This window comes from Acanthopagrus latus, chromosome 22 (genome assembly GCF_904848185.1).
Source record: "Acanthopagrus latus isolate v.2019 chromosome 22, fAcaLat1.1, whole genome shotgun sequence".
NCBI lineage: Eukaryota > Metazoa > Chordata > Actinopteri > Spariformes > Sparidae > Acanthopagrus > Acanthopagrus latus.
The window spans coordinates 12,409,386-12,437,129 of NC_051060.1; the positions used below are offsets into that span (position 1 = coordinate 12,409,386).

Here is a 27,744-nt window from a genome sequence, read left to right on the forward strand (position 1 = left end):
ACATTACATGCTTCAAAGGTCAACCTTGGACGTGTCTGCGGTTTGCAGAAACGCTAACTGCTAACATCATATCCTGGTGACTGTGACTCAGGCATAGGGAATGTGAATGTTAATTTTTTTGGCCATTCTAAAAAAGTAGTTTGATAGGCCTGGTCTACAGGACCACATGGTTACAGAGGAGGCTGATATTTATCCAGGACCTATTTTTCTATTCTAATGTAAGTAAGCTCGGGACTGGTCCTAGACAGACACCCCTTCCTCTGACTGCGCCTACATTTATAAGTTGCTGTTTCCACCATTGCACAAACCCATTATTCAGTTCTGGGGCCATTATGTCCTTCCAGTGTCTTAAAATAACTCAGTTATTATACCCACAATAATAACAGTCAACACTTGGATATGTCTGGTATTTTGGATCAGTCCCTTAGTAAACAGAACTTTGGAATTAAAGGGACCAGCTGCTTAAAATTTCTGAATTGGTCCAACCAAACTACATTGAAAATGATTTTGACCAAACGGATAAAAGCTCATTACAATGAAAACTCAAAGTCGCAGAGCTGTTTTTCTCAGCTCACTGGAAGCTGATTATATGGAGATGAGTGGCTTTAAACAGGGCATCAGTGGCATACATCTTAAATGATGACCTGTTAGAGGTTTTTCTTTTTGGTTCCCATTTACACATCAGGAAAAAAGGATAAACATAATAACAAGTGATATTCTTAGACTCTTCTTAGACATGTAAGAACAGGTTTTAGGGGATTAATGGGAGTCCATTGAAAAGTCTGGAGAAAGCTAGAGAAAGAACCTCAAGTCTAATTTCTTTTCTTGAAATAACAATAAATATTGTGTGCTGGGAAAGGAACATATCAAATTTAAGTACAACAAAACAATGAATACAAGGTGCCAATGGAACAAGAGACAACTGTCTTAAAAAGTGTCCCTGTATCTCACTGCAGTGCTACTTTTTAGGTGTCTGTGTCCTGTATTATTAATATATAATACTTGGTAAGAGTTAGAGGTTTTGTGGTAAGGAAGCCCTCAGTCAAACATACTATTTCCTCCATTTTCCCGTAAAACAACTTTAATTTGATTTTTTTGGGGGGGTTTTTTTCGAGACCATGTGTTATTTATGTCTTCGTCCCGGAATAACAAATGTTGTTTCCCTGAGATAATGAGATCATTTTCTTGAGACCTCGACCACTGCTGATCTAATAAACATTAGGGTATAATAGGAGGGAACGACCTTTTGTTTCCTCGTGATCTCAGGATGATTAAGCTCCTTTTTCACAAGATCTCCAGAAAATGATCTCGTTATCTCGGAAAAAAAAACACATCCAAATTTTATTCTGGGATAATGGCATAGATAGCTCACAGAAAACACTCACCGCCCCCGTGGCTTTTTAGGGCTTCTGTAAAGCTAAAATTCAGACACATCTTAAGTTTCCTGTCTTATTATTTTGAAAAAAATCTGTCAAATTTCAGCTTCAAACCCAAAGGATGTCCAAAAATTGCACACAAATTATTCAAATCGACCGATCCTCAATGCTTAATATACTAAAACAAACCAAACAAAGGGTCCAGAACTGTGGTGATCTGAGTGCCTGCTTACTGCTGTCTCGCTTTGTATTTTGCTCCTTGTCGAGGTTTCATGTGTTCATCGCATCACGTTCATCGCTTCCTGTATGCATAACAGCGCACATCACCCACACCCGGAATAGAATTTATGCAAATAAGGTGAACCTACAGTAGAGCGTCGGTGTCAGCGTCGTTCAGGCTGATCTGACGCGTTTATTTTCTCACAAACTTTATGAGTTCCACAACTTGTCATAGCGGTCCAGTGTCTGTGAAGCAGCTGTGATGATGAAAAAAACAGCTTGGTGTCATCATGATGAGCTGTTTTACACAGGGTGGATGAAAGGAGGGAATTCCACATGCAGGTACACGTTTGTTTGTTTTTTCACATGTATTAGAAGAAAAGCATCTAAAAAGTAACGCTTCAATGTGTCGCACCAGAGGAATACAATGCAGGATGTATTATACGTTTCACATGATTGTGCATTAAACATCTTAAAGTGGAATATAGCATTTGGACACTTTCTCGAACCCATCATAAATGAAAAAGGTGATTGGTTTTAGTTCAACTTTGATACTGTCTTGAAGAAAAAGTTCACCCAAAAATGAACATTCAGTCATTATCCACTCGCCCTCATGCTGATGGAAAGCTGGGGGAAGTTTCGGAGTCGAAAAAACATTTCTTGAGCTTCACAGCAAAACAGAGTTGCAGCATTCTCTTAAACAAGTGAAGTAGATGGAGACTTGTTCTGGAAACTTAAAAAAACACAGGAGAAATGGCTCCATACAGCTTGTCCTGCATAAGTCTCCAGAAGACCCGAGATCCCAACTTGACACCTGTTGAGCTGGCGCACCCAGTTCAGAAAGGTGTAAATAACTTCTTTTCACGTTTTTTTGTTGTTTTCCCCATGTGATTCAGTTGTGCAGAACAATGCTGCAACTCTGTTTTTCTGCAGAAATATTTCGTGGATGACGAAATTTCACCTGACTTTCCATCAGCATGAGTAGATAATCATAATGACTGTATGCTCATTTTTGGGGTAACTAAGTAGGTAAATAAGTACGCCAAAAACAAAATTTTAAATGTCCAGTTATGGAGATTGAAAATGCTAAATAATTCTTTGCTATTCACTGAATAACTGAGCACATCTGTCATTCAACTTCTTTGAAATTTGTTATACTGTACACCTGCTGGCTGCTTAGATTTACCTTGCAAAACCCTCATCTGGTCAACAGGAAGTGAGGCTTTTTTTCTGACAGCCACAGCAGCCAGATAACTGTCCTGTAACTCCCTACTTTCTATACATGGTCTCTCATTAATGTACAGTCTAATTACTGCAGTTATAGTCCGGAACCAGCAGAGGTTAAACACCAACCCTCCTCTGGGACAGACATGCAGAGCTGACAGGCCCTGGCTCCCACACAGCCACGCAGCAGGTGACTCCCTGTCCTAGAAACAGTTGCTATTTAGACGTGATTAGCAGCGGGTGCAGACAGAGTCATTGTTATTTATATTGTGTTATCCCCGTGTTTGCTTCAGAGGTCGAGTATTCCTGATAAAGTCGCTCCGCTCGAGGGTCACGGCTGAGGAGTTTGGTTTATAACCTCTAAGAAGACGCAAACGTTTAATAAACAGACTCTCGCTGTGGGCGATGGGTATAAATATCTGAGGACATCATCTAATACCCTCAGTCGTGTAAATCCATCCATGTGTATGATATGCTTCCATTCTGGGATAAGGTCAGAATTAAATTGGGCTCCCACCGCAGGGAGAATGACAGTATTTGCTATTCTTGAGATCGTTATCTCAGATTTCTCCAAAGCACGAGGTAAACCAAAATCACAACCCACAGCCACTCGACATGCACATCGAGCGCCGTATAGGAAGATCGGTGATGCTTCAGCACTGACTTCATGCACTTAGTGTACATGCGAGCAAGTGAGAGTGAATGTTTAAATTTTTCTGATCCTTAACTAGACAATATTTGGCTGTTGCTAAGTGACCGTGAGGATGATTCACCCCTCCTCAGGCGAAGGGACATGGCAACTTGAATGAATAATACTGAGCAGACGAGCCCAACTCAGAGAAAACAGGGTTGTTATGAGTTCCCTGATGTAGCTGTTATTGTTAGGTGTAAACTATACTTGTGCCGGTAATCTGTCACGGCTGCTGGCCTCCTCGCACAGGCAACACTTAAAGGGGACATTTGTCCTTTTAGTGGAAGATTTTCTTATATTTTCGCAGCCTGCAATCATCAGTCGTTCTCAGCCTTCAGATGGAACTACCCCTCGGGGTGGTGAGATGGTTTTAGAGGAGGTGGGCATCACAAGACGACGCATGAAATGTGTTCAAATGTAGCGCTGGTGAGTTTTGTGATTTTAGACAGCTCTTGGTTTGTTTTAAGTTTGTTTTATTTTCTAATTATAGAAGTCAAATCTTTTACATGTCGCTATTTATTTTGTAATCATTGTGGAAGTCAGAGGAGGTTGTTTTTTTAGTTTTAGTTTGACCTATTTCCGCAAATTCTAATCCAAATGTGTTTAACTGTTTGTTTTTTTTACACACTCAAAAAAATTCCACGTGGGACATTATTTTCCTTTTGCATGTTCACATTTTAGTTTACATGTTAACATGGCCAAACTCATGTGAAAAATGTCGAGAAGAACGTTTTGTGCGATTTCATGAGCCATGGTTTGCTTTTGCAGAAACTGTAATCCACATGTGAAAAAAGCCAATAACAAGCGAATGTATGTTTAAATTCGCATGTGAAAATGTACATCTCACATTTAGTAACTCTCATTCATGTGTGAGGAAATTCAATCACTTGTGAAAATTATCAGTTGATTAATTGATTAATGATTAAAAAATAGATTGACTTTTCAACGTTGACTGACCGCTTTGCACACATGGTCGGATTCACCCATTCACACATTGATGGCTGAGGCCGCCATACAAGGGGCCAACTGCTCATCAGGAGCAGTTTGGGGTTCAGTATCTTTCTCAAGGATACTTGCTGGGGGGAAGCTGGGGATTCAAACCTGCGACCTTTCGTTTACTAGACGACCCTGAGGAATTAAGAGAGGTGGTTCGATGCGACAGCTGAAGAGCATCCTTGAAAAGAGTTTGAATGTCAGTTGGAGAAAAATGAGATGAATACGGTTGAAATGTCAGTTGGAGAGTAAGTTAAATAAACAGTGACAGTTGAGGTGGCAGACGAAAAAAAAAAGCTGTTGAAATGTCAGTCGAAGCGTAGGTGATGAACAGAGCCAAGAAGTTCTGGTTAAAGTGGAAGTCTTCTACTTTTTAGTCTAGAAACTTAGAGATGTCAGTTGAAATGTAACAGGACAGACGCTGAAGGTGAAGGTAAGGGTGAAGGGTTTTTTGTTGGTGTTCTTGTTCAAAGCTGAGGGTGTGAGACCTCAAAGGGTTTGAAGTGCCAGTCGAAAGAGTGAGCACTTACAGGGGTGGAAATCTCTAGATAAAAAGGATAAGGGAGGAAGAAATGTCACTTTCTGTTTCCTTGTTGAATAAAGGTTAAACAAAACTAAATCAAATTGAAATAAAGGGTACATTTTCTGGGATATTGTAGCAGCCGTGCAGTGCGCAGGCCACTGAAAATTCACAGGTGAAACGTTTTGAAAGCGTTCAGGTTGCAGTTGAAGTGACAGCAGAAACACAGTAACTGAGAGAAGCTGAAATATGCCTTAAAATAACAGTGCTGAATACGTGTTAGCACTGGATTACTTTGAGGTTGAGGTGGAGTGTTAAAATGTCAGTCAATGTGAAAACTTGACCTCGAAGCTTCAGTCAAGTAACGTCCGGAGAACAAATTAGTGCTTGCTGAGAAACTGAAAGAGACAGATAAGATTAAAGTCCGTTGAAATGTGGAGTGAAGTGCAAACAATGAATTGCGGAAGTCAGGAAAAGTGAAGAATCTTCACTACTCCTGACTTCTGCAATTCTATTCTATTGTTTAGCAAAGGTGGCGACCTGAGAACAGGAACGGTTGAAACTGTCAGTTACAATGTAAACACTGAAATGATTTGAAAGGCGGCTGTAGATAAAGAGATGAGGGCAGCTGAGAGTCACTTGATGTGTAACCACTGAAACAATTCTCAATGAAGCTTTCCTGGTTGAATATAGCCAGAATTGTTTTGTCAGACTTTTATGTAGTGTTTAATGCTAATGTCATTTAAATATTACATAATACATGTTACTGAACGAGTTCACCCAAAAATGAAAATTCAGTCATTTTCTACTCACCCCCATGCAGATGGAAAGACGGGAGAAGTTCTGTTGGTTGCAAAACATTTCTGGAGCTTCACAGGGAAACGACATGACACAATTCTCCAAATTGCCAAATTGATTTGAAAAGAAAATATTTACAGCCCCTTGGAAGCAGAAATCTTCACTGTAGCTGCTGAACTACAAGCATTTTATGTTTAGTTTTTTTTTTACATTCTAAAACAAGCCCCCATTGACTTCAGTTGTTTAGGAGAATGCTGCAACGCTTCGAAGCATCAAAAGATGCATAGTGGAGTACCAAAACTTCACGAGGCTGTTGGGCGTGAGGTTGAGCAGATAATACCTAAATTTTAATTCTTGGGTGAATTTATCCTTTAATGCTCTGGTATCTAAACATAGAACACAACAGGAAATGTAAGCTCTGTTTGGCTTACAAGAGTACTATTTTGGACTCCTGATGCATCGATCATGATTAAATGTTCACACTAAATTCCAGATATTGGAGTAACGCTTCTCAGCATGGAGCTGAAATCCAAGATGTGTCTCCACATTAACAAAGTCACTGATCTCATCAGATGTTTGTTTAGTGTTAGGTTTTCGGGGGAGTTTTGTTACCACATGATGTATCAAATCTCTGAGACTCATGTTTGTCACATACTGTCAGCACTTACAAAAGTTTAGACAGGAAATCGACTTTCCATCCAATAAATCATAAAACAAACAAAGCCGTGCAGTCACAGTGTGACAGTATTTCAGAGGGAGGCACCATAATGCATCGACAGACTGGACTGACAGTTTTGTTTTTTTCTTTTCTGGACTCAGACAGTTTGCACAATGACGGTCACACAGCCCGAGCACTGATGAGGAACAGAACGTTATTTTGGAAAGCGGTGCCCGCCCTCGGTCATGGTCTCGCTCATGCAATTAAACCACCTAATGAAGGTAATGAAGTAGATTCAAAATGACAAGAGAGGTGATCAGCCCGTCGAGTTTCAGGAGGTTAGACACGTTTAAAGCTGTGTGTCGTGTTACAGCCGAACACGCTGGAAGCTGATAAACATGCAGAAATAAGAGGGCATAGGTCGACAGGCTGTTGAATCCTTGGCAGTGGTCCTCCTTGCGATCGCTGGACATGTTGGTTTTCAAGCTGTTAAGTCTGCAGTAGGCCCATCTGTGCCATTCCCTCTTAAAAACCGTCAGTGGCAACATTTTCCCATTTCTTAAATCCTCAGCACTGAGAGAGAAAGGGAGTTAATGGCCAGATGGGATGAAATACAGGGAGCGAGCGGGCTGTCTTTTGCATATTAAAGACTAAAACAGCAATTAGTAAATGGGCTAATTTGTAAGTCAAACACTCTCTCCTGGGTCTTCACTAAATGAATGTATGTATGACAACTGGTTTCCAGGTTACATAAGGTTGAGATCTTCCTGTGCTGCTCTCTGAATGTGACACTGAGTCTGCACCTCGCAGAAGACAGGAAGTGGTTTGCGTCTTTCATCTGGGCCAGCGAATACCGCACCACGATCACTCATGTTTTCCATCCCGAGCGACTAAAAAAGGTCTCACCACTTGACTGGGTTTGACATCAAAGTTTGACATTATCTCATATCATGTGTGTGATCTCTAAACAGATACACAAAACCACACACACACACTCATCGCGTCATGTTTTCCACGAGCTGACATTTGTGAAGCAAAGATAGTCAACGCAATCCGGTTCGAGATCTTGCACAAAGGAGCAAATGGTTGTAGGACGAGGTGTCTCATCCTGCTGAGCGCTCAAATGAAATAATAAATCTCCTAACATCTGTAATCACTGTATCAGCAACAGTCATTTTAAGAACCACCTGCTCATAATTTCCTATGACAGAAGAATAAAGAGATTACTGGTATTAATGGCATCCTTCAATTTTCCTGTAAGTGTAACAATTTAGATAGTATAGACTAGGAAATTTGTTTACGTTTTCTAATCTGAGATGTACTGAAATTGAGAAAGTAATTTACAGGACAAACATATTACCTCAAAACTGATTTTAACACATTGTGGCAAGTTGAACTCAATAATCAGATGATAACATTATACAAAAATAAAGTATGAGTTCGTATTTAGCCTCATGTTTTAATTCATGATGGTCACTTTCTGGCCTGTTGACTCTCTTGCCAAGAAATAATAACAATTAATGAAAGGGGGGGTGATCTAATAACAAAAAGCTGAACAGCCAGTTTGAAAAAAATCCAAAATGTAGCAGCAAAAAGTGTGATAACAACATGGGAGAAATTCAAGAAACAAAAGCAAAACAAAGGGAAAACCAGAAAGCGAAGTACAAACCAAAAATAATGCGAGGAAGCACACGATGGGGAGGTGGAACAGGAAGAAACAGGAACACAGGGGCAAAACAGAACAGGCGAACAAAGAGAGACACATGACACATACTGTTTAATGTAACTAAACAGTTTGTAAGGAATTTTTACTTACATTTAATTACAATTAAAGATGTTAATCAAAATGTTGAGGCCTTGTTGTTCATGGAGGAGGGTTCACAAAATCATTACCCAACCCTCAACAGGAAGCTACTTCTCTCTCTTAGACTTTCATTAAGATGTAGGTAATCAGCTTTATCGAGTGAATACCGCTAACACTATTATTATTGCTTGGCAGACTTAGCTAACCAAAAGCCTTGTAAGTGCTGTTGGTGGGACTGGTGGGACAGAGATTCTGATACACTGTTACTTAGCCAAGTTCCTGTCAAGCACAGGAAGTGTCACCTATAATCCTTTCCCCACTGACCTCCCATGAGACACCTGGATAGCCTGCCTTCTGAGCATCAGCATCCCTTAGCATAACGGCATCATTATGAGCACGTTTTCATACTAGTGTTGCGTTTAGTTCAAAACACTGCTGTGCCTCAGCGCAAACTCACAGAGCTGCCACCGTTTAAAGAATTTCAGGATCCTTGTTTATAGCCAATAGGAGGAACCGTTTAAAATGGACACATCTCACTTGTTCTCCCAACCACATCATCTTCTTCAAATACAGAATCCACTTGTAGCAACTAATAAATGGTTTCAGTGGTTGTACCCTGCTTATGGTTAGACATAAATTAAGTCATCCTTGTTTCAGCTGGTTGTTTAATCTATCGACTGCTGGATTAGCACCCGGTTCTTCTACGAAGCGGCGTGACTTCCAGGTAAGCTGTCAGCATCTGAGCTCTGCTTCATTGTCCCTGATAATCATTACGGCCACGTCATCATAACGACCACAAGCTCCTCATCAAAACAACAATCTCTTATCAGATAGTTTTCACATTTTGATGGCGCAATCGTGGCAATCCCTTTTATCTTCTCTAATGCAACCATCCATTCATGTCGTTTCAAAATAGGCCGCATATGACTGTGAATCTGACACCTCTGACACTTGTGGAAGATGATTTAGGATGTCAGCTTGACAAACATTTGGCCCAATGAAACAGGCCGTACAGGCAGAACTGGTTAAATTTACATAACTGGTCAGGTCGTGTTGCATCCAGCGTTTGAATTCCCAACAGATCTCTTGAAAGCTGTTCAAGGATCTGGAGACTGTCACATTTCCACCATTACTGCTGTGTCAAAACAAATACTGGAGTTATTATGTTTTTCACACGGATATAGTTTCTGTTGTGATGCCACTGCCCCTATGATTTCCGATACCAACACGTTGTTATAATAACACAATGTCAGTATTTCAAGTAGATCTCAATAGACACGTAATTACTGTTCTGTAAGAAGGGGGTTGCATTGTTGCTTTTAGCTTAGCAGCTGCAGTGAAGATTTCAGCCTTGAAAAGGGTGTAAATAACATCTTTTCAAATCACTGATTTGGGATCTGTGGGCTTCCGAGGACGAGGATTAATTTGGACGAGCTGTACGGAGCCATCTTCTTCAGTTTTCAACGTTTTGCTGTGAAGCTCCAGGAAAGTTTTGTAGACTATGGAGCTTTACATGACACTTTATCTGCATGAGGATGAGTGAGAGAATGATGAATAATTTTTCATCCCTTTTAAAATACTGGAGGACAAGACACTGCCATGAAAACATACACCATTACAAGTACAAGCTTGGAATCCAAAACTCTACTAAAGTCTTGGATAATTTCACCTCGTTGGGCTTAATCTTTAACAATGCTTTGTATTTTAGAAAGTTTGTGTTTTGTCTGTGTGATCCTGATTTGGAAATTGACTTTCCATCTGTCAGACAGTAAAAAAGCACAGTATTTCCCTCTTAAATGTAGTGGAGGAGAAAAAGAAGGTAGCATGAAGAGAGTACAATATGTGAGCAAATGTACTTAGTTACTTTCCACTCCCGTATGAAGTAACACTTAATCCTACAATTTATCCAATAAACCTAAAACCACAGACTCTGGATATACAATGTTAGGTAAATGTTATTTTATGGAGGTCAAAAGAATGATACAGTTTGCATTTATTCTATTGATTTCATATGAATAAAACAGTGAAACAAATAAAAGCAAGACCGCTTCATTGCAAAAAAAAACAAAAAAAACCCCACCAAACCTCTGAGTCTCTCCTGAAGGCAGGGGGTGCTTGTTCGCTTACCCTTCATCACAAGTGAAAGAGGAGTAGCTGGGAATCCAATCTGCATCGGCTTTGATCAGCTGTGTCCATTTATAAATAACTGTACAGGGGCCTAATAATAGAAGCATTAATACGTGCCCTGCATTGTTTCAGGTTGCCAATGAGGATAAATAGAGAGCTCAGATTGTATTTGGGGTTTGAAGCCAGCGAGACCCTTTCAGCGCAACATGGGTCCTGTCATATGGGACGGTGCAGTCAGCCAACTTGGCACTTGCTTAATAGCACTCCAGCCAAAGACACCTACTTATTACCACCAATCATGTTACCGTCCTGTCTCACTCACAGGTCAGCTGTCTAACACAAGCAGGATGGTTTTTGTTCTTTCATTACAGTCTGGTTACTTTCAAGCACTTCTCCACGCTTTTAAAGGTCATTTGATATGAGGAAATATATTTAGCTAATGACCTTTGATATGTTTACTCTAACAAAGAACACAGTTAACCTCAGTTTGGTTAACCAGTTTCATTGGGGATGGTAAAGGGAACTGGCTTTGTCAGGCTTGTCTGGTTTTGTCATACCTGCTTATGTAATACTGCCTTCAAGTGCTGTGGGAAATATCAATATAATCACTGGACAATTGGGAGAGAGTGTTTGTATGGTGACAGTTTATTCATAAAGTCAAACTTTACCCAACTAAAGGCGTATATGTGTGCCTTCACTGTGAGTTTGCGCTGCCAGCCCAGTTGCCAGAGAAAATATTAGCAAACCACAGATATAATGACACTTTTATTTTATGGCAAAACTGCACTTATGGACTGTCTCAGTTTAAGTATAAAATCCACTTCAGTATTGTTAGGACAGATCGTAATTTTGGCTTAAAATATCTGCTTTGGTCGCCACAAACATGGCAGCAGATGTGCCGAAGTTTGTCCGCACCAAACAAGGCTGAAATTTCTCCGGAGGTCTACTCAGGAATATCTGGCCTTCTCATCTGTAACTCATCTCCTGATATGAAGGTCAGGTCATGAATATGTAATGTGAACGTGATATGACAGCAGTGCAGACATGTCTGTACACATGAGCCCTGCAGTGTATGTATCAGTGGGTGGCAGAAATTTTCACGGACAACATTTGATCCTGGCGAGTGGGCTGGAGTTCGCATTGGTCATATATGTTCGATCTCCCTTCAAAATGACTGGACTGGTAACTAACACCTGAAGGAAAACTGGAAAGACAAAACCCCGTCACAAACAGTCACATCAGGGGAGGTGCAGCTGAAGGAACATCAAAATGTAGAAGTGGTTTGTTTGGTCATAAAGGTGCTGATACTGTCTAGCAAGCTCAGCAGGCCCTCAAATGATTCGTCTGGAAAAAGACTGGTAAGGAAATGAAATGACAGGGAATGAAAAGATAAGGGACCTGGAGATATTTCGGTTTCAAGACACGCAGCTGACTGTATGTAAAGTTATTGGCATTGATATGTTGTTGATTATCTTTTCTCCGAGGAGGTCGCCGCTTTGGTCCCAATAGATCCTTTTTCATAGCTGACATGTTGAGTTGTCACAGCACAGGTGTGACCCATTATGTTAACGATGGCTCCATTCTATTGCGTGTCCAATAAAGTCATGCCAGGGAGGGAGCACGCGCCTTACATGAGCCATCATTTATGAGCTTTTCCTGCTTTGACAAGTTGAAATGTTTGTCAGGAAAGGGGTCTATTGTTTGTCTGTTACAAGTATTCGTAGGCAGGGTGTCTGAAAAACATAACAGATTTAAATTAGTCGGGATATTGGGATATTTCAGTGTGCAATGAATAATTGTTTATTTCACTTGAATGCAACTGAAACGTACGTATAACTGCAGATTGGCTTTCAAACATTTGGTGGGCTCAGAGATGTGATAATATTAAATGACTGAAATTCGCAGTCGAGCAGAAGTTAAAAGTTGGCATTAGTGGCATTATGAACTCCAGAGTATATGTCACCATGTGATCTACACTGTGAATTTAAAGAGTATTTACTTTGTGAAAATAGGCGGTGCATCCATGTGATGAGAATTGCCAAAGGGAAGAATAACATGTTTTGTTTGAGTGTAAAAACACCATCATGGTTGATGGAAATAAATATTCGCCAAAATACTTTGTTAATCTTCCGTCCATGTTTACACTCACACTGTTATTGCAGACTGGTAAAACGAAGATTATATGTAAATTAGGAACATTTTTTAGTAATGTTTGGCCTCTCTTTAAATAACTTGAAGGGAATCTGCTCCTCTTGTTTACTACAGTAATAGGGTTTTGTTTTGTGTTTGTACTCCAACACCACAATGAAGTGGTTGAGAGTAAAAACAAAGAAATCTGAAACCTGAATATTTACATGTCTAGTTTGCTTTTAATTGCTTGTCTTTTGCCACTGCAGAACAAAGTACCTCTATTTTACACTGCTAACTCCGTGCTGGTGGGTTTAGAGTTTAGATTATGGCAAATAATATGCACCCTCACTGTGAGTTTCCCAAGTTGCCATCGCAAATATTAGCAGACCACAGATACGGTGAAACTTGACATTTTGTTTTAGTCGCATTTCTAGGTCTAATTTTCAACTTTATCTTCTGTCAATACTGCATTTATGGTCTGGCTAGGAATTTGTCAGAAGGTCTACTCAAAAATATCTAGCTTTCGTCTTAATTATCTGTTACTTTCATTATTAAACAAACTGCACACCTCAGAATCAGTCAGGGATATTATGGTGTCTCACTTGTTTATTCTGTGACATATCTGAATATTTATTTTTTGTGATTTGTGAATATTTCCCGTCCAGAGTAATAATGTTTGCATATATGTATATTTACATGTCTTATTTGCTTTTGCTACCTCGTCTTTTCCCACTGCAGCGCAAAGTGCCTCTGTTTCACTCTTGCCATCTCCTCGGTGGCGGCTCAGTTACTTCACTGTACGTCGAGACTTTACGAGCAGCACGTGAAGGCACCGCGTCTTCTTCCGCGAGCCTCCTGGAGAGACTTTTGATTGGCTGCCAGTGACATCATCCCCCGCTCGTACGTGGGACTCGACTGAAGGCAGCTCGAGCGACGGAGAGAGGCAACGCAGCCCGGCCAGGCCCCGCCCACCGCAGGGCCGGACCTCACTGTACAGACGGAGCGCGTTTAATATTAATGAGGTCGCGCATTGGCTCAGACGCGCGTCAATCCCGCTGCGCAACTTCTGTAGGCTGGCAGACTTCCTTCAATATTATTTCTGGGGAGAGCAGGGGTAAAAGTACTAAAAAAAATGTTGCCGCTCCACAACACCGGGACGGTCTGAATGGAGGCAACGCTGTCTGCGAGCGGAGACCATAAATCCGTCTACAGTGACCCGCGACACACACCGGTAAGAACAAATAGTTTTGTGGGGGTTGGTGTTCAAGTTGTTGTTGAAATGCACAGTCATAGAGATTTCACTCGATTCTATAATTAATGAAGAGGAATATCTAATTGCTTGCATCCATTTTGAGCTGATTTAGTGGTTAATATCCTCCTGGTATAAATTTTATTTTTTTATTTTATTATTATTATTATTATTATTTTTATCACAGCTGTCATCTCTGTTAAATCTTACCGCTGCGACAAAGTTGCAATCTCCAGCTTTCAAACGCATCCTCCTCGCTTTTATTCTCTATTTTTTTTTCCCTGTCTGTATCACACAGCGGTGTGAAATTGAAATTTCCTGCCGTGTTCAGCTCATCTGATCAGTTCGTCTCGTCCTGAGAGCCACATCATATTCTCGGCACGTTCTCATGCCGGTTTCTTCAATGAATTTTGGCCATGAATGATTTTGTGCCTTTGCTTGAAGCTGCACCGTGCTTAAAGGATGCCAATGGCCGGGACAGGCAGTGCTCGGCGGGTGTCTTTACATAATATGCCAGGATGACATGCTTTTAAAAACGCTCAGGCTGCTGATCAAAAGGAATTGCCACCCTTCTTTTTTTCTCTTTTTTTTTTGTACCCTGACTTTCCATTTGGGGGAGAGAGCAAACTGCGGCGTAGCGTTGATGCAGTATTTTATCTTTTTTTTCTTTTTTTCCCCCTCTCTCTTGTTATAAAAGCTTTGGAGCAGACACAGAAGCAGAGTTGGGATGAAATATTCAGCACCACACACACACACACACACACACACACACACACACACACACACACACACACACACACACACACACACACACAGTCTCTCTCTCTCTCTCTCTCTCACTCTCATACACACACACACACTCACACACACACTTACAGTATCTGGAGGATGATTCATATTAATTACAAAGTGATTCAGTTACACCAGGCCCTGTGATGATTTCACTGTTTATTATTAGTGGCCAGTCTGTCACACCCACATTTTCCCACCAAGTTGGGTGTAGCCCTGCAGGTGTTGACACTACTAATATTTGGCTCCAGCAGGCGTTCTTTAGTTTGCATGTTGATCAAACAGACACGAGGTCCGCCTTTGTGCTCTCCACTGGACGCAGAATTCATTGAACCCAACGGTTTTTTTTCTTGCCCCTGTCTCCACAGAGCGGCTTGTTGACTTCTCCGTAAACGTCCAGCCCTCGGCCTCCCCATGCCTCCATCTCCCCTTGACGACAGAATTGTGGTGGCGCTGCCAAGGCCGATTCGACCTCAGGAACTCCAACTGCGCCTGGACACCAGCTACCTGGACTCCATCGCCACCAGCAGCAGCAGCAAGACAGTCATCAGCACCACCGTGGTGAAGATCCGGGCGACGGCCAATCTTGTAACGTATATGCCCTCATCCAAGGGCTCCACGCGCTCGTTGTCGTGTGGGTGCAGCAGTGCCAGCTGCTGCTCTGTGACTACCTATGAGAAGGACAGCCAGAGCCTCAACCACAGCCAGGTGAGCGCCAGCAGCCCCAACCTCAGCTATGCTGGTGCCCCGACTCCTATGGTCAGCAACCATGAAGCATTAAGCGCCCCCAGTCTCACCCCTGGCACCCCGAAGGGCCTGTCAGCCGTGAGGGTCATCCACCCCAATGAGCTGGCCAAACGGATGACCTGCTGCCCCATGGGACACCCTGTGGGGCCCATACCGGTTATCATCGACTGCCGGCCTTTCATGGAGTACAACAAGAGCCACATCCGGGGGGCCGTGCACATCAACTGCTCCGACAAGATCAGCCGGCGACGGCTGCAGCAGGGCAAGATCACTGTGCTGGACCTCATATCCTGCCGTGAGGGCAAGGACTCTTATAAGGGCATCTTCTCCAAAGAGATTGTGGTTTACGACGAGAGCACCACGGACCCGGGCAGGCTGACGTTCTCCCAGCCGCTGCATGTGGTCCTGGACTCACTGAGGAGGGAGGGCAAGGACCCCATCATCCTCAAAGGTAACACCTAAGAGGGTTTGTCAAGGCTTGGGCAAGAGAAGGAAGAGGCTTTCCTGTATGAAAAGGGATAGAAACCACAATTTCATGGGCGTTAGTTTGACTCCGGAGGGAGTAAATCAGATCAGACATCTGAAAGCAGTGTCCGATTTAGAAGTGCTGGAAGCTTAGTGGCAATATAAACTGATATGAAACTAGTGTGGCCGCATAACAATGTGTACAAAGCCTGTTAAACTTTCCCCTTTGTTGTTTTGGTCAGCTGATGTTGTCTGTAAACACACTGCTTGTAGTTTTTTTTTTCCCCCTCCTGTCAGCTCTTACAACATCTTCTGCACGCACAAGCCCATGCACACTCTGCCTTACGTCAAACATATGCACACACTCCGCACCAGCTTTCTATATGACACATATTAAGCATTTTTGCAGGCAGCGAGAAGCAGCTGTTAGTAAATAAGGCGGTCTACCGAGATAGCATTCTCTGGGTCGCTGCCATGTTTTCTATCTTTGGCGTGTGTGTGTGTGTGTGTGTGTGTGTTTGTGCGTTTGAAGCTGGAGCAGCACGTTGTGTTGGGGGCTGGGCTGCACGAGTGCTTCCTGAATGCCTCCGAGTCAGAGTCTAGCCGCAAGATCACAGCACCTTGATCTCCCCTCTCCTTCGCGTCTTTCGTCCTCTTGTGCACTTTGATGGACGAGGCTCTCATCCTGCGCCGGTGTCTGTCTGAAGCTCGCCTCGGTGGGAGGAACAGGCAGACTGTCTTGCTCTTTCTTCGCTGGGCTTAATTCCTTGCAAAATGCAAAGGCATCTTCTCTGCTGAGGGATTTGAGTGGCTTAGCCTGACGTCTTTATCTGCATTACAAGACCTTTTTTCTTATCCCATGTGTTGAAATTGACATGTTGATTGTGGCCTAAATGACCGAAACACTTTGTATGTATGATTCAATGGTCAGTGTTTTACCAAAATGTGAGCTGAACTGAAGCAAAAAAAACTTGGCTTTTGGTTCCATTGTGAATAATCCCTCTGATACACTACTTATATGTTTTTACATGTAATGGTGATTATAGGGCTGGGGACTATGGCCTTATAAGATGAGTCCACCCAAAGATGTTCACTGTTAAAAACGCATGTATTATCTATTCACCCTCATGTGGATGAAAAGTCAGGGGAAGTTTTGTAGTCCACTAAACATTTCTGGAGCTTCACGGCAAAACAATGTTTCAGCATTCTCCTAAGCAACTGAAGTAGACGGGGACTTGTTTCATAACTTAGAAAGACAGCAGAAAAAATAAAATGGCTCAATACAGCTTGTACAGTGTAATTCAAGACTCATAAAGCCCTGAGATCCCAAATTAAATTGAAAAAGGCATTATTTACATTTTCAACGCGAGGACAAGCAGGTGCACTCAGTCTAGACGCAGTGAATGCTAACGCTTTAGAGCTTTGTGGCGATAGTGAAGACTTCAGCTTTAAAAAGGGTGGAAATAACAATCTTTTCAAATCAATATTGGATGTCTGGGCATCAGAAGACCTGGGTTCTTCTGGACGAGATGTATGGAGCCATTTTGTGTATTTTTTCCAGCTGTTTTCCGCCCCATCTACTTCAGTTGTTTAGGAGAATGCTGCAGTGCTGTTTTGAAGCTCCAGAAATGTGTTGTGGACTACAAAACTTCACCAGACGTTCCAGTGGCATGAGGATGAATAGATAATGACTGTGTTACCCTTTTTGGGCGAACACCTCTTAAATGGTAGGACTAGACAACAAAATCAAATACCGTGATATTCTTTTACAGAATACTTGTGAGAATATTGTTGGCATGACTGTTGGTGCTTTCACAATATCATTAATAATAAATGAATAAATAATCATCAGGAATGTGGATAAAATGTTTAAGTTGGTAAGAGCACGTATTAGAACAAGTAGGACAGTGAGGCAATTAAAAAAAAGATGACATCAGTTTACTGTAATGCAGTAATTCAAAACCAGGAGAAGCAACACTGATCATCATATCCAAATCTAAGATAGTCTCAGATCGCTGATGTGACTAAGACTTTATTTCCTAATACGTATAAGAGCTGTCTGACTTGGTGACGTAGTCTGAGGATTTTGATCATTACTCGTAGCACTGGTGACATATTTGGAATGTGTGCGCATGAACGCTGCTGAATAATTTACTCATGTTTGCTCTGTTACCAGCACGCTTTAGTCAGGATTTATCGCCACACTGCTGTTGTATGATTCTCTGCTTCACTGGAGCCACAAAAAAATCTGCCGTCTCTGCCGCGCTGCAGCTCAGAGAGCAGTAATAGGTTACATGTAATCCGTCAGAATTGCCATAAACAACGTGTCAGTGGTGTCGGAAGGTTTAGGGTAAGCGCTGGAAACGGCAGGTCTGTGGTGTGAGAGGCCTCTGAGAGGCAGAAGTGGTAGTTTCTGAGCAGGAACCGAGCCCGTGGCTTATGAAAGTGATAGGCACAGTTTTCATGTTTTCCCCTGTGAGTTTAGTTGAGAGATAATGACAGACGGTCACACTTGACAGATTTCATCTCACACCAGTGTGGCGCGTGTGAAGCTTCTGTTATTCTCAGTTTACTAGGAAAAGTGTGGTTTATCAGCTGACTGCGAGCTGAAGAGAAACACGGGGAAGCGGTTTTCACAGTTCACTGCGCGACTAGCTTAGCAACTTGCACTGACTGTTGAGATGTTAGCTTTCAAAAGTGTGTGAAGCGAGTGTTGTTTTAGTTCGCATTCAATGCCGTCCTCAACCTCTTTTCCGGCGAAAAAGCTCTGATAAAGGCGCTGCCGACACTGCCTGCTCATCACCCAACAACACACAGACCTTGCATCCAGCTTGTGAACAAAGCGGAGCATTTAATGACAGACGGTCGGTCACACTCGACAGATTTCATCTCGCAGCAGTGTGCTGCTTTTGCTATTCTCGGTTTACTAGGAAACGTATGGTTTTTCAGCTGACTCGGACCTTAAGAGAAAGATGTTGGTTTAGTGTGAGCCAAAGTAGGCAGCAGTTATCACTAGCGTGGCCACTTGACTGCGCTTTCAGATACACGAGCAGACATTCGCTTCCCGCAAGTGTGTTGTTTTGGTTAATTTCGACGGCTCTCTTCAACCTCGTTTCCTGTGACAAAGCTGTGACAGTTGCACTGCCTACACTCTGCGGTCAGCAGCAAAATGACAGACAGAGCTAGCAAGTAGCTTGTGAACATACCAGAGAGGTTAGCAGCTAGAGAGCCTGGTTTTTCCCCTGGGAGGTGGTGGAGACCAAAACAGAGCTAAAGGGAGACTGAATATTGAAGAAAGATGGCCAGAGAAACAAGTAGCTAATGTTACTTTGCCTGCTAAGTGTCTGTGTCTGCTGCAATGGTTTGCTTATGTTATAAAAAAAGTCACAAAAGCAGGTTGATCGTTATTTGCTGGACAGAATTACAGCTGGAAAAAAACGTTTATTATCCCTGGGTGCGTGATGTGGTGCAAGGACTTTTCTGTTTGTTGCTTACGTAACCCTCGCCCTAAACCAGGTTTTCAAAGAGTACTGAGATCTTGATTGTTTTGACGACCTTAATTTAGGCAAGATTTTTAGAAAAATACAGTCTGGTGAAGTGGCTGTCAAAAATTCTGATCTTGTAACTTGTTTAAACTGTGACAGAATGTGTTATGTGTTACGACCTTTTGTAGACATTCAATACAGACAAGGTTTTTGAATTTGTGAATACAGCTCTGTGTCAGGAACTCAAACTGTTGGACGTGGTAAAAAAAAAAAAATCAGTACCAGTGGAATTTACCTTTTAAAGTCTGGTGTCAGATAACCTGTGAAAACTTCCCTTTCGTTTTTTTTTTTTTTACTGTATTCTTATTATTACCATGATGCCTCATCACAGTGAGGACTGAAACCACAACATCAGGTTAATGTCTTTGTCCCTGGTGGTGAATTCACTGGCCCGACAGTTGACAGGAGATCCCCACCTGCCCGGTCACCGAGTGGAAGCTGCGTGATGACCTCACATGGCATGATGTCAGCTCTCGCAATGTGAACAATACTGATACTGTGTGTGTGTTTGTGTGAGAGACTTTCCACCCCCCTCCACATAACTCGTGAGCTGAAGGGAAACTTTGCCACCACTGGCAGCAGGTGCAAACCAGTTATTTTGGAGAAGTGCAGATGTCCAGCGAGAAGTATATTAAAATGTTTAGGATGTCTATTTACCTGCAGATTAACAAGGGGGATTTCTCGTGCCCCTGCTCAGCTAGTGGAAACAGTGTTCGCAGCCATTTTTTGAGATTTTCTCTCCTCAAAAGGAAGTTCACTGTCGGTTGTCTGAGACAGAAACACCGCTGGTCCCTTCATATCGATTTAATATCCAAATGAGGACGCGAATTTCACAACCGAATGTACAGCGTGGTCTCAGGATTGAGAGGTTTCTGTACTGTTTTAGTGCTTCAGAGCTCTTTGAAGCGAGTTGTCGTTGCTCTTATCAGATGTGCATGCAAATCGAACTCGTCCCACTTGGTTGTAATGTGTGCCATGTGGCGGACAGACACGTGTATTTTTAGCGTGGAGCGCTCCAGTGGGAATTGAACCCTTAACCCCTGGCAGCGCTTGCTTCGCCCTCTTTCCAAGGAGACCAACAAGGTCAGTTTGTGGTGACATGAATGTAAAGTAAATAAGGCAAGGTTGTTTTACAGTAAACATTTTTCCTGTAAAGTACAGTGAATGCTTCCTGCTCCCCCGGCGCTGGTGTCAACTTTGAGCTCATGTCACAATCGCTTCTGCTCCACAGGAGGACTTAGCTGCTTCAGACAGAGCCACGAGAACCTGTGCGAGCACTCGCTGCACCTCCACGAGGGTTTGGACACCGGCGCAGCTGCCGGCCTGGCGCTACCTCACTCCCTGCCCTCCACCCCGGACATCGAGAACGCAGAGCTGACGCCAATCCTGCCATTTCTCTACCTGGGGAACGAGCATGACGCTCAGGACATCAACCTGCTGCAGCGCTACAACATCGGCTACATCCTCAACGTGACCACCCACCTGCCGCTCTACCACTACGACACAGGCCTCTTCATCTACAAGCGCCTCCCCGCCACAGACAGCAACAAGCAGAACCTGCGGCAGTACTTCGAGGAGGCGTTTGAATTCATCGGTACGAAACCTCTTTTGAGCTTTAAGCGATATGTCTGAATGCTCTATGGGGGCTCGAAGCAGTAATGTCATATCTTTTATTCATAATTTCTTTTCAGAGACAAAACACTGAAGCGGTAAACAGACAGGAACATTATCCACCTCCATCATGTAAGGGGGAAAAAAACAATTAGTGTACTCTTCAGTGAGAAAGAATTTTTTTTCTTATCATCTTGTGACTGTGAGATTTACCTTTTTGACCTTAATTTTGGGAAATATTATAGTAGGTTAGAAAGAAGGTTGCATAATGGAGGATGATGAATGGACCTTTTAGACATTGTCACTCTTTAGTCATTTATGTGAAGCTGATTTCATTTTAGGAAGGTTTTGACTCAGTAAAAGTTGTGTAGATCGACATTTCTCTGAAAGTTAAAATTCTTGCGATTTATAAATAATATTGTAAGGTATTTCAGGAGAAAGCATTTTTAGTGAGTGGTGTTGGCCTTCATGTAGTCGTATATTTTAAAGGGGGATTCTGGTCTCTTTAAAACTGCTGTGACATGGTTGTAATTGCTGCAGTTGAATTCTTTGGGGCAACCGCAACCTTTGAAGTTTTGTCCACTAGAAGTGCTTGTTCTTACCATTTTCTGTGTGAGTTGTATCTGTAATGTTGTCAGATACGTATAATAACAACTTCAGCTTGTCAGTGACAAAAACAACATGACTTTGAAAGTCGGGGTTGCCCCAAAAGATTAAATCGTAACAGCAGCAGCAGCAGCAGCAGCAGCTGTGTTGTTGCTCCCAGCTGAGGTGATCGACTGGACCGATTTCGAAACTCTTGGTCAATTCCACACCAAACCACGTTAATGTTAGAGAGGAACAAAATAATTCCCCTTGAAATATTATACTTCTAGAGTCTACACACCTCACTCTTTTCAATCTCAAGTAAAATATAACATTCTCTGAGAGAGTAAGAGTGGATAATTCACAGCAGCCTATTTACTGAACAATGTCAGTATGGATCTGGCATCCCTGACCGCGGTCAGCACTGTTGCCTCATGGCAAGAAGGTCCATGGTAGGACTCTTGTCCCTGATTGATCCAGGAGATATTTTATAGTTTGGATACATTTCTTTCTTTTTAGTAATCAAGGTTCAATCAAATTGCCTCAGAATATTGAACAGCATTGTGTGTGTTTCCCTGTGTGCGAATAAGATTGATAAAATAATCCTTCCATGAAGCAACATCCCAGAAAATAATGTCAATCTGAGCAGGAGTTTACAGTTTCCAGTTCTCTACGGGTTTGATGACGTAGATGCCCGGTCACAAGGGAACTTTTAATGTCATGTATGATAAGTGAACTTCCCCCGATGGGACTTAACATTTACCCTGTCGTGTTCTGATTGTTTCCATGTTCCTCTCTGCAGAGGAAGCACATCAAGCAGGTATGGGCCTTCTGATCCACTGCCAGGCAGGCGTTTCTCGTTCAGCCACCATCGTGATCGCCTACCTGATGAAGCACACCTGGATGACCATGACGGACGCCTACAAGTTCGTCAAAACCAGGAGGCCCATCATCTCCCCGAACCTCAACTTCATGGGCCAGCTGTTGGAGTTCGAGGAGGACCTCAACAACGGAATAACGCCACGAATCCTCACACCAAAGCTGACCGGTGTGGAGACCGTCGTCTGAACGAACATGCTGACTCGGCGCTCACACTTGTACTCACTCTGGCGGCTGCTCTGCGAGAGCCACTGTATTCTTCTTGAATCTCCTCGTGCTCATCTTGGACTCTCTGGAGTGCCAAAGCTTTGGGTCAGTGGTGAGGAGAAATGCCAAAAATCCCTACTGTTCGGACCTGGCCGAAGTCCCGGAGGAGAGGACGAGTTAGAGCGATAGAGATGGAGAGATAGAGATAGGGAGGAGAGGCGGTCAGTGGGAAGCTTTCCATCTGTGACCGCAGAGGAGCAAACATGAGGGGAAAGGAAATCGGTTTTGGGAAAAGATACTCTATGTGCTTAGGGGCAATTACAGAGAAGAGAAACTCTCAAAGCTCACACTGTGGCACACAGTTTCTGTTTGCAGACTCAGGCGGGGTTGGCCACGGCAGTGCCTGTCAAAAAAAAAGAAAAAAAACAAAACAAAACACACACAAAAAAAACAACAAAAAAGATGAAGACTTTGAAGTTTGGTGTGTTACTGTTGTTGTTCTATTTTTATACAGGGGTTTATGGGGGTGACCATGACGAGCCCACAGCGGCTTACTGTGCAATAATTTCAGAGTGGAATGCAACTGAGACCTTGATCTTATGTGTATATATTGGTGATGATTACGCAACATTTCCAGCTCTTTGCTGAAATGCCATTTTGATGTTGATGTAATTACTGTTGTTCAGTTCTATATGTTTATGGTGCATACAGTTACGCTGTAATATTTGATGCAGTTTGTGTACAAGAGACAGAAAAAAATGGGGTTTTCCGTTTTTTTCTTTTTTCTTTTGAGTGCAGCTTCGTGGGTTTATGTCGGTCACTGAAATCCATATTTAGCGTGTTTGCTTCTTTTTCGTTTTTTGCCATTCCTACATCCACATATGCATATATTTTAGCAATACATCTATTACCAGACAGCCATAAGAGCTTATTTTAATGCATGGCTGCTGGCAGAGGAAAGAACACTCTGAAATAATCAGTGAATCTTGTAAAACAGGGCTACTGGTGATGTTTAATGTAATGTAAGAGTTTCACTGCCTGCTTCTGTCGTCTCCTCTGTTCTTTTGACCCCGTTCATCCATGAGCCAGCTCTGTTGTAATGCACTCATAGCTACACATAGACTGCGTCTCTATGTAGCTATGTGTGAGTGTGTGTGTGTGTGTGTGTGTGTGTGTGTGTAAATGCCCTAAATTTTGAGCTTTGGGTTAGGGTTAGTCCACTGTGTGGTAGCAGAGTTAAGGTACAGACAGACATTCACTTCACCCCGCGGGTCACGGTGTAGCGTGATGGCGGCGGTACAGTAGAGCAGTACGACCCTTGTTCTAATCTTCTGCAAGCTCCCCGTCGCTGACACTAAGCTACAGTTAAGTGAGCTCTCCTGCCTTGCATAGGCGAGCGCTGCTGTCACGTGCTGTTCTAGTGCCTCTATCGATGCCTTAATTCATGTGTCACCACTGGGCCTGCGCGCGGCACACCATCACGTGCAGACGAATGCAGAACGAGGCCGAATGCAGAGGCTCCTCCTTGTCGCCGTGCCGGTTGAACTTTTTTCTCTGCTGGTTTCCTGATTCATACGCAGAAATTCCAGAAAGTCGCGTTCAAAGGAAAGCCTTTGAGGTGAAAAAAACGTTTGTTGCGTAACTGTGATCTGGCGGTGGCACTTGAAGGAGAATCTGAACACCACCGTGAATTGTAAATTGACTCCGCACTAAACAATAGTGTAGTAACCAGTATATGCACGCACACAAAGTTTACCTTCATCCTGTTGCATCCGAGCACAGTCACCTTTGATCACAACAATGACATGTAGATACAGAGAGGAAGGCAAAAAATATATTTATATATATATATACTCAACTCGCTAGCGCTACTTCCTCATGCTTCATTCTGATCCAGGCTGCAGATTTTTTTGCTTTTTTTCCCCAAACAATCTAAATTTCTCACACATATAACGCTTCAGTTGTTGTGGAAGTTTTAAAAAAAAAAAGGGAAACTTCTAAGTTCCCAGCAGGGTTCAGCATCAGTGGTCAGAAATCTACAAGTCACGCCCTGGACCACCGGTTTTACTTATTGGATAACAAAGACTAAAGTTAATTGTCATGTTTAATCTTCATTTAAGTAAAACTGAACACAACAAGGACACAGTGAGTTATAAAAGAAATTCTTACATATTGAAGATGTAACTCCTGGTAGAATTTTTAGCATTTGCTTGTGCTGCAGCCTATGAACATCTTAACCCGCCACCATGTGCGACTCACAACGGAGATTGAAACTAGCTAATTCCATCATCTGCAAGTGAGTGACTAGATTTTCTACCCTGAATCCATACTAGCACACAGTAAAAAGACCCTGTTTTGGCAAAATGACTGTGAGTTCAGACTTTGGACACCAGTGTTGTTGTCTGGAAAATGTTGCTTTTCCTTTCCAGACTGCTTTGTTTTTCGCCTGAACCACACATTGTTTTGAAAAAATCTTAATTGGTATTTCATAAACCCAAGGGCTGTCAAAGTTTCTCAAGCGTAACAGAGCATCAACTAAATTTTAACCCCTAAATTCAGACCACAAAAACAAAGCGCATGAGGCCTTCTATTAGTATTTTGTCGTTCGTCAACTGAACTGAATGGAAGCAGCTTCCTCACAGGTCATTGTTCCTGTTCATATGTTCCTCTGGTTTGTGTTCAGCTCCCTATTGTCTGCATGAAAAGAAAAGAAAATGAAGCACAGGGCGAACAGTATTATCTTCGCCAAAAACAACCATTTTTTTGCCGCACGGCCTCTGTGAACCATTACAACTTCAAGAGTACATCTGAACCCACAAGTTTGTCAGCCAGGTGAAGGAGAATGCAGGTTTTCAAAGCACAGCGAGAAGAGATTTACTGTGCACTCTTTAAAGGGACAGTTCACCCCCAAAGTCAATTGTAATCATTTAATTAAAACATGTGCCCCAAAAATACTTTTTCCCCATTAGCTCACACACTGAAAGAAGTGTCTGTATGGTGGATGCATCTTTTGAGCTTCACAGCCGCCCCAAAATGACTCGTTTGACTCATCATCATAATTTGATCCATTCGGTCCGATAACATTTGGAAATTGCGGAGGAGCCGCAGGAGTAAATAATTTTACCTTTAATTCAAGGTAGCCAGCATTTTTCTGTTTCATTGTCTGTTTTCTTTTAAATAAATGAACTGAAATGTGCATTTAAGGAGATATTTGTAAGAATCTTACTTTGAAACATTTAAAATTTGACAAAAACATTCAACAGAGTTTGAAGAAATTAGTCCTGACGTCATATCAAAGACATTTGTGGACTGTTCGCACGCCAACCAGCTAGCCTCTGCCCATCCTGTCGCTTCATAGCACTTTGTACCTCAAAAGAGCCAGTAGTGATTTGTAGTGTGTGGTCTGCACTGAGTCCGACATGAGAAGATGAGAAGATTAAGAGGTAGTGCCTTGACGGGAAGAAACCACTTTTAAAGTGTCGGTAATGTAGCAAAACAGTTTGTGGCGAGTAAAGTTACATAAAGCACCTTTAATTTTGCTGTGATGCAGCATTATGTCTTTGTCTGTTGTTTCAAGTCTCCTTGGAAGTTTTTGGTCTACTTCATAACTAATGATCATTATCAGTCCTGAAAAAAACATATCGGTCAGCCCCCTAATCAAATGTAATTGCTGGGGGGGCACCATTATATTGGTGAGAAGGCAGACATGTGGATATGTGGAGACGACCCTAAGTCCCCAGCTAAAACAATCTAGATGGACAAACAGCCGCACAGGTTAAAGGAAAAATTGTGTATTTTTGATTTTGGGGTCAACTCTCCCTTTAAGGTTTTACAACACCAACATTCACAACAATAAGCTCCAAGAATCCCTCATGTGAAAAATTCATGCTATGCAAACGAAACTGTAACAGGTTGTGTCTTTACTTGTTCTGTGAGGTCTGAGAGAGAAGAAACACTTTGAGCATGAAAAAACAGTTTGCAGCCTCAGATTGAAGTGAGTTGTTTTTTGTTTTTGTTTTTTTACAGGTGTGACTTATCGATGAAGAATTTTAGAAAATGTGTGTGTGGCGACGCCGCGTCCTCACTTGTATTTCTGTTGCTGTTGTCATTGGTGTCTACTGGTGCTCCACAATATATTTGAATATGATAAGAAAAAAAACAAAACGTATATGATAACAATTTGCCACATGTTTGTAGTTTGTCCATTTATATTCGGTGATTTGCAAAAAAAAAGAAAAAAAAGGACAGAGTGCTTATCATCTGAGCCAATGTTATATAAGAATAATGTACATTTTCGTCCCATCTGCTGGTTCCTACGACCGCAGCGGCACATGGCTTTTTGTATGTAACGATCTATCTGACTGAACAATGTAACCGTCATACTGTACATTACTCTCTGGTTGGAAAACGAAGCATGCTGTGTGCTCATGGTCTGTGAGGGACACTCGCAGTCGTTATGGTGCTGTCTGTCTTTCCCACACTGCTCTTTCTATAGAGGTCACAGCCTGACTGACAGCTCCAAGAGGCATCTGGGTATCTGTTCCCTTTTGTTTGGATACACGGTTCTGTATTAGAACAATATCAAGCTGTCACGTTTGACGTGCACTCTTTTACGACTAGACTTGTTTAAGAGTCTCTGCTTTGGGCTCAGAGGCTCCGGTGGAAAATGGGCTTCGCTCTACAAGTCTCTCTATCTTTCTCTGTGTCTGTAGTCAACGTTCAAGTATATACAGTATAAAAATATATATCTATTTTCTTTGTATGCATATATTCATTACTATTTTTGCACTGACCTACGGACAGATGGATTTATTTTTCTTTTTCCACAAAGGGTGCTATTATAACGGAGGCCTTCTCCCACACCTTTTTTGCATGACTTGCTCAAGATTCCTCAACTGGTCTGTCATCTCTTCTCCTACTACTCCTTAAACTGTTGCAATTGAAGCACTGTAATTTTGTAATCCCTACTTGTGAGCTTTGAAATAAACAGGGAGGCTTCAAGTTTGGTTTGGCGTCCTGGAGGTTTGTTTTCTCCTGGTTTCCTCCTCCTGCGCGGAGGGGCTAATTTCTTTGTTCGTAATATGGCTCTAGTTCTTACGCACGGCGAAGATGTTACGCTGAGATGTT

General features: G+C 42.3%; 1 protein-coding gene across 2 annotated transcripts; it reads left to right on the forward strand.

Moving 5' to 3' along the window:
* The first annotated feature begins 1,773 nt into the window (after positions 1-1,773).
* On the forward strand, positions 1,774-27,623 carry dusp10 (dual specificity phosphatase 10). Of its 2 annotated transcripts, none has more exons than XM_037086052.1 (4): positions 1,774-1,937; positions 14,947-15,776; positions 20,567-20,929; positions 22,334-27,623. In XM_037086052.1, the coding sequence occupies exons 2-4, from the start codon at positions 14,993-14,995 to the stop codon at positions 22,597-22,599; spliced, it is 1,413 nt and encodes a 470-aa protein (XP_036941947.1). In that variant the 5' UTR covers positions 1,774-1,937; positions 14,947-14,992; the 3' UTR covers positions 22,600-27,623. The 2 variants fall into 2 exon arrangements, with proteins under 2 accessions (XP_036941947.1, XP_036941945.1); XM_037086050.1 differs by lacking the exon at positions 1,774-1,937 and adding an exon at positions 13,328-13,771.
* The last annotated feature ends 121 nt before the right edge of the window (positions 27,624-27,744 follow it).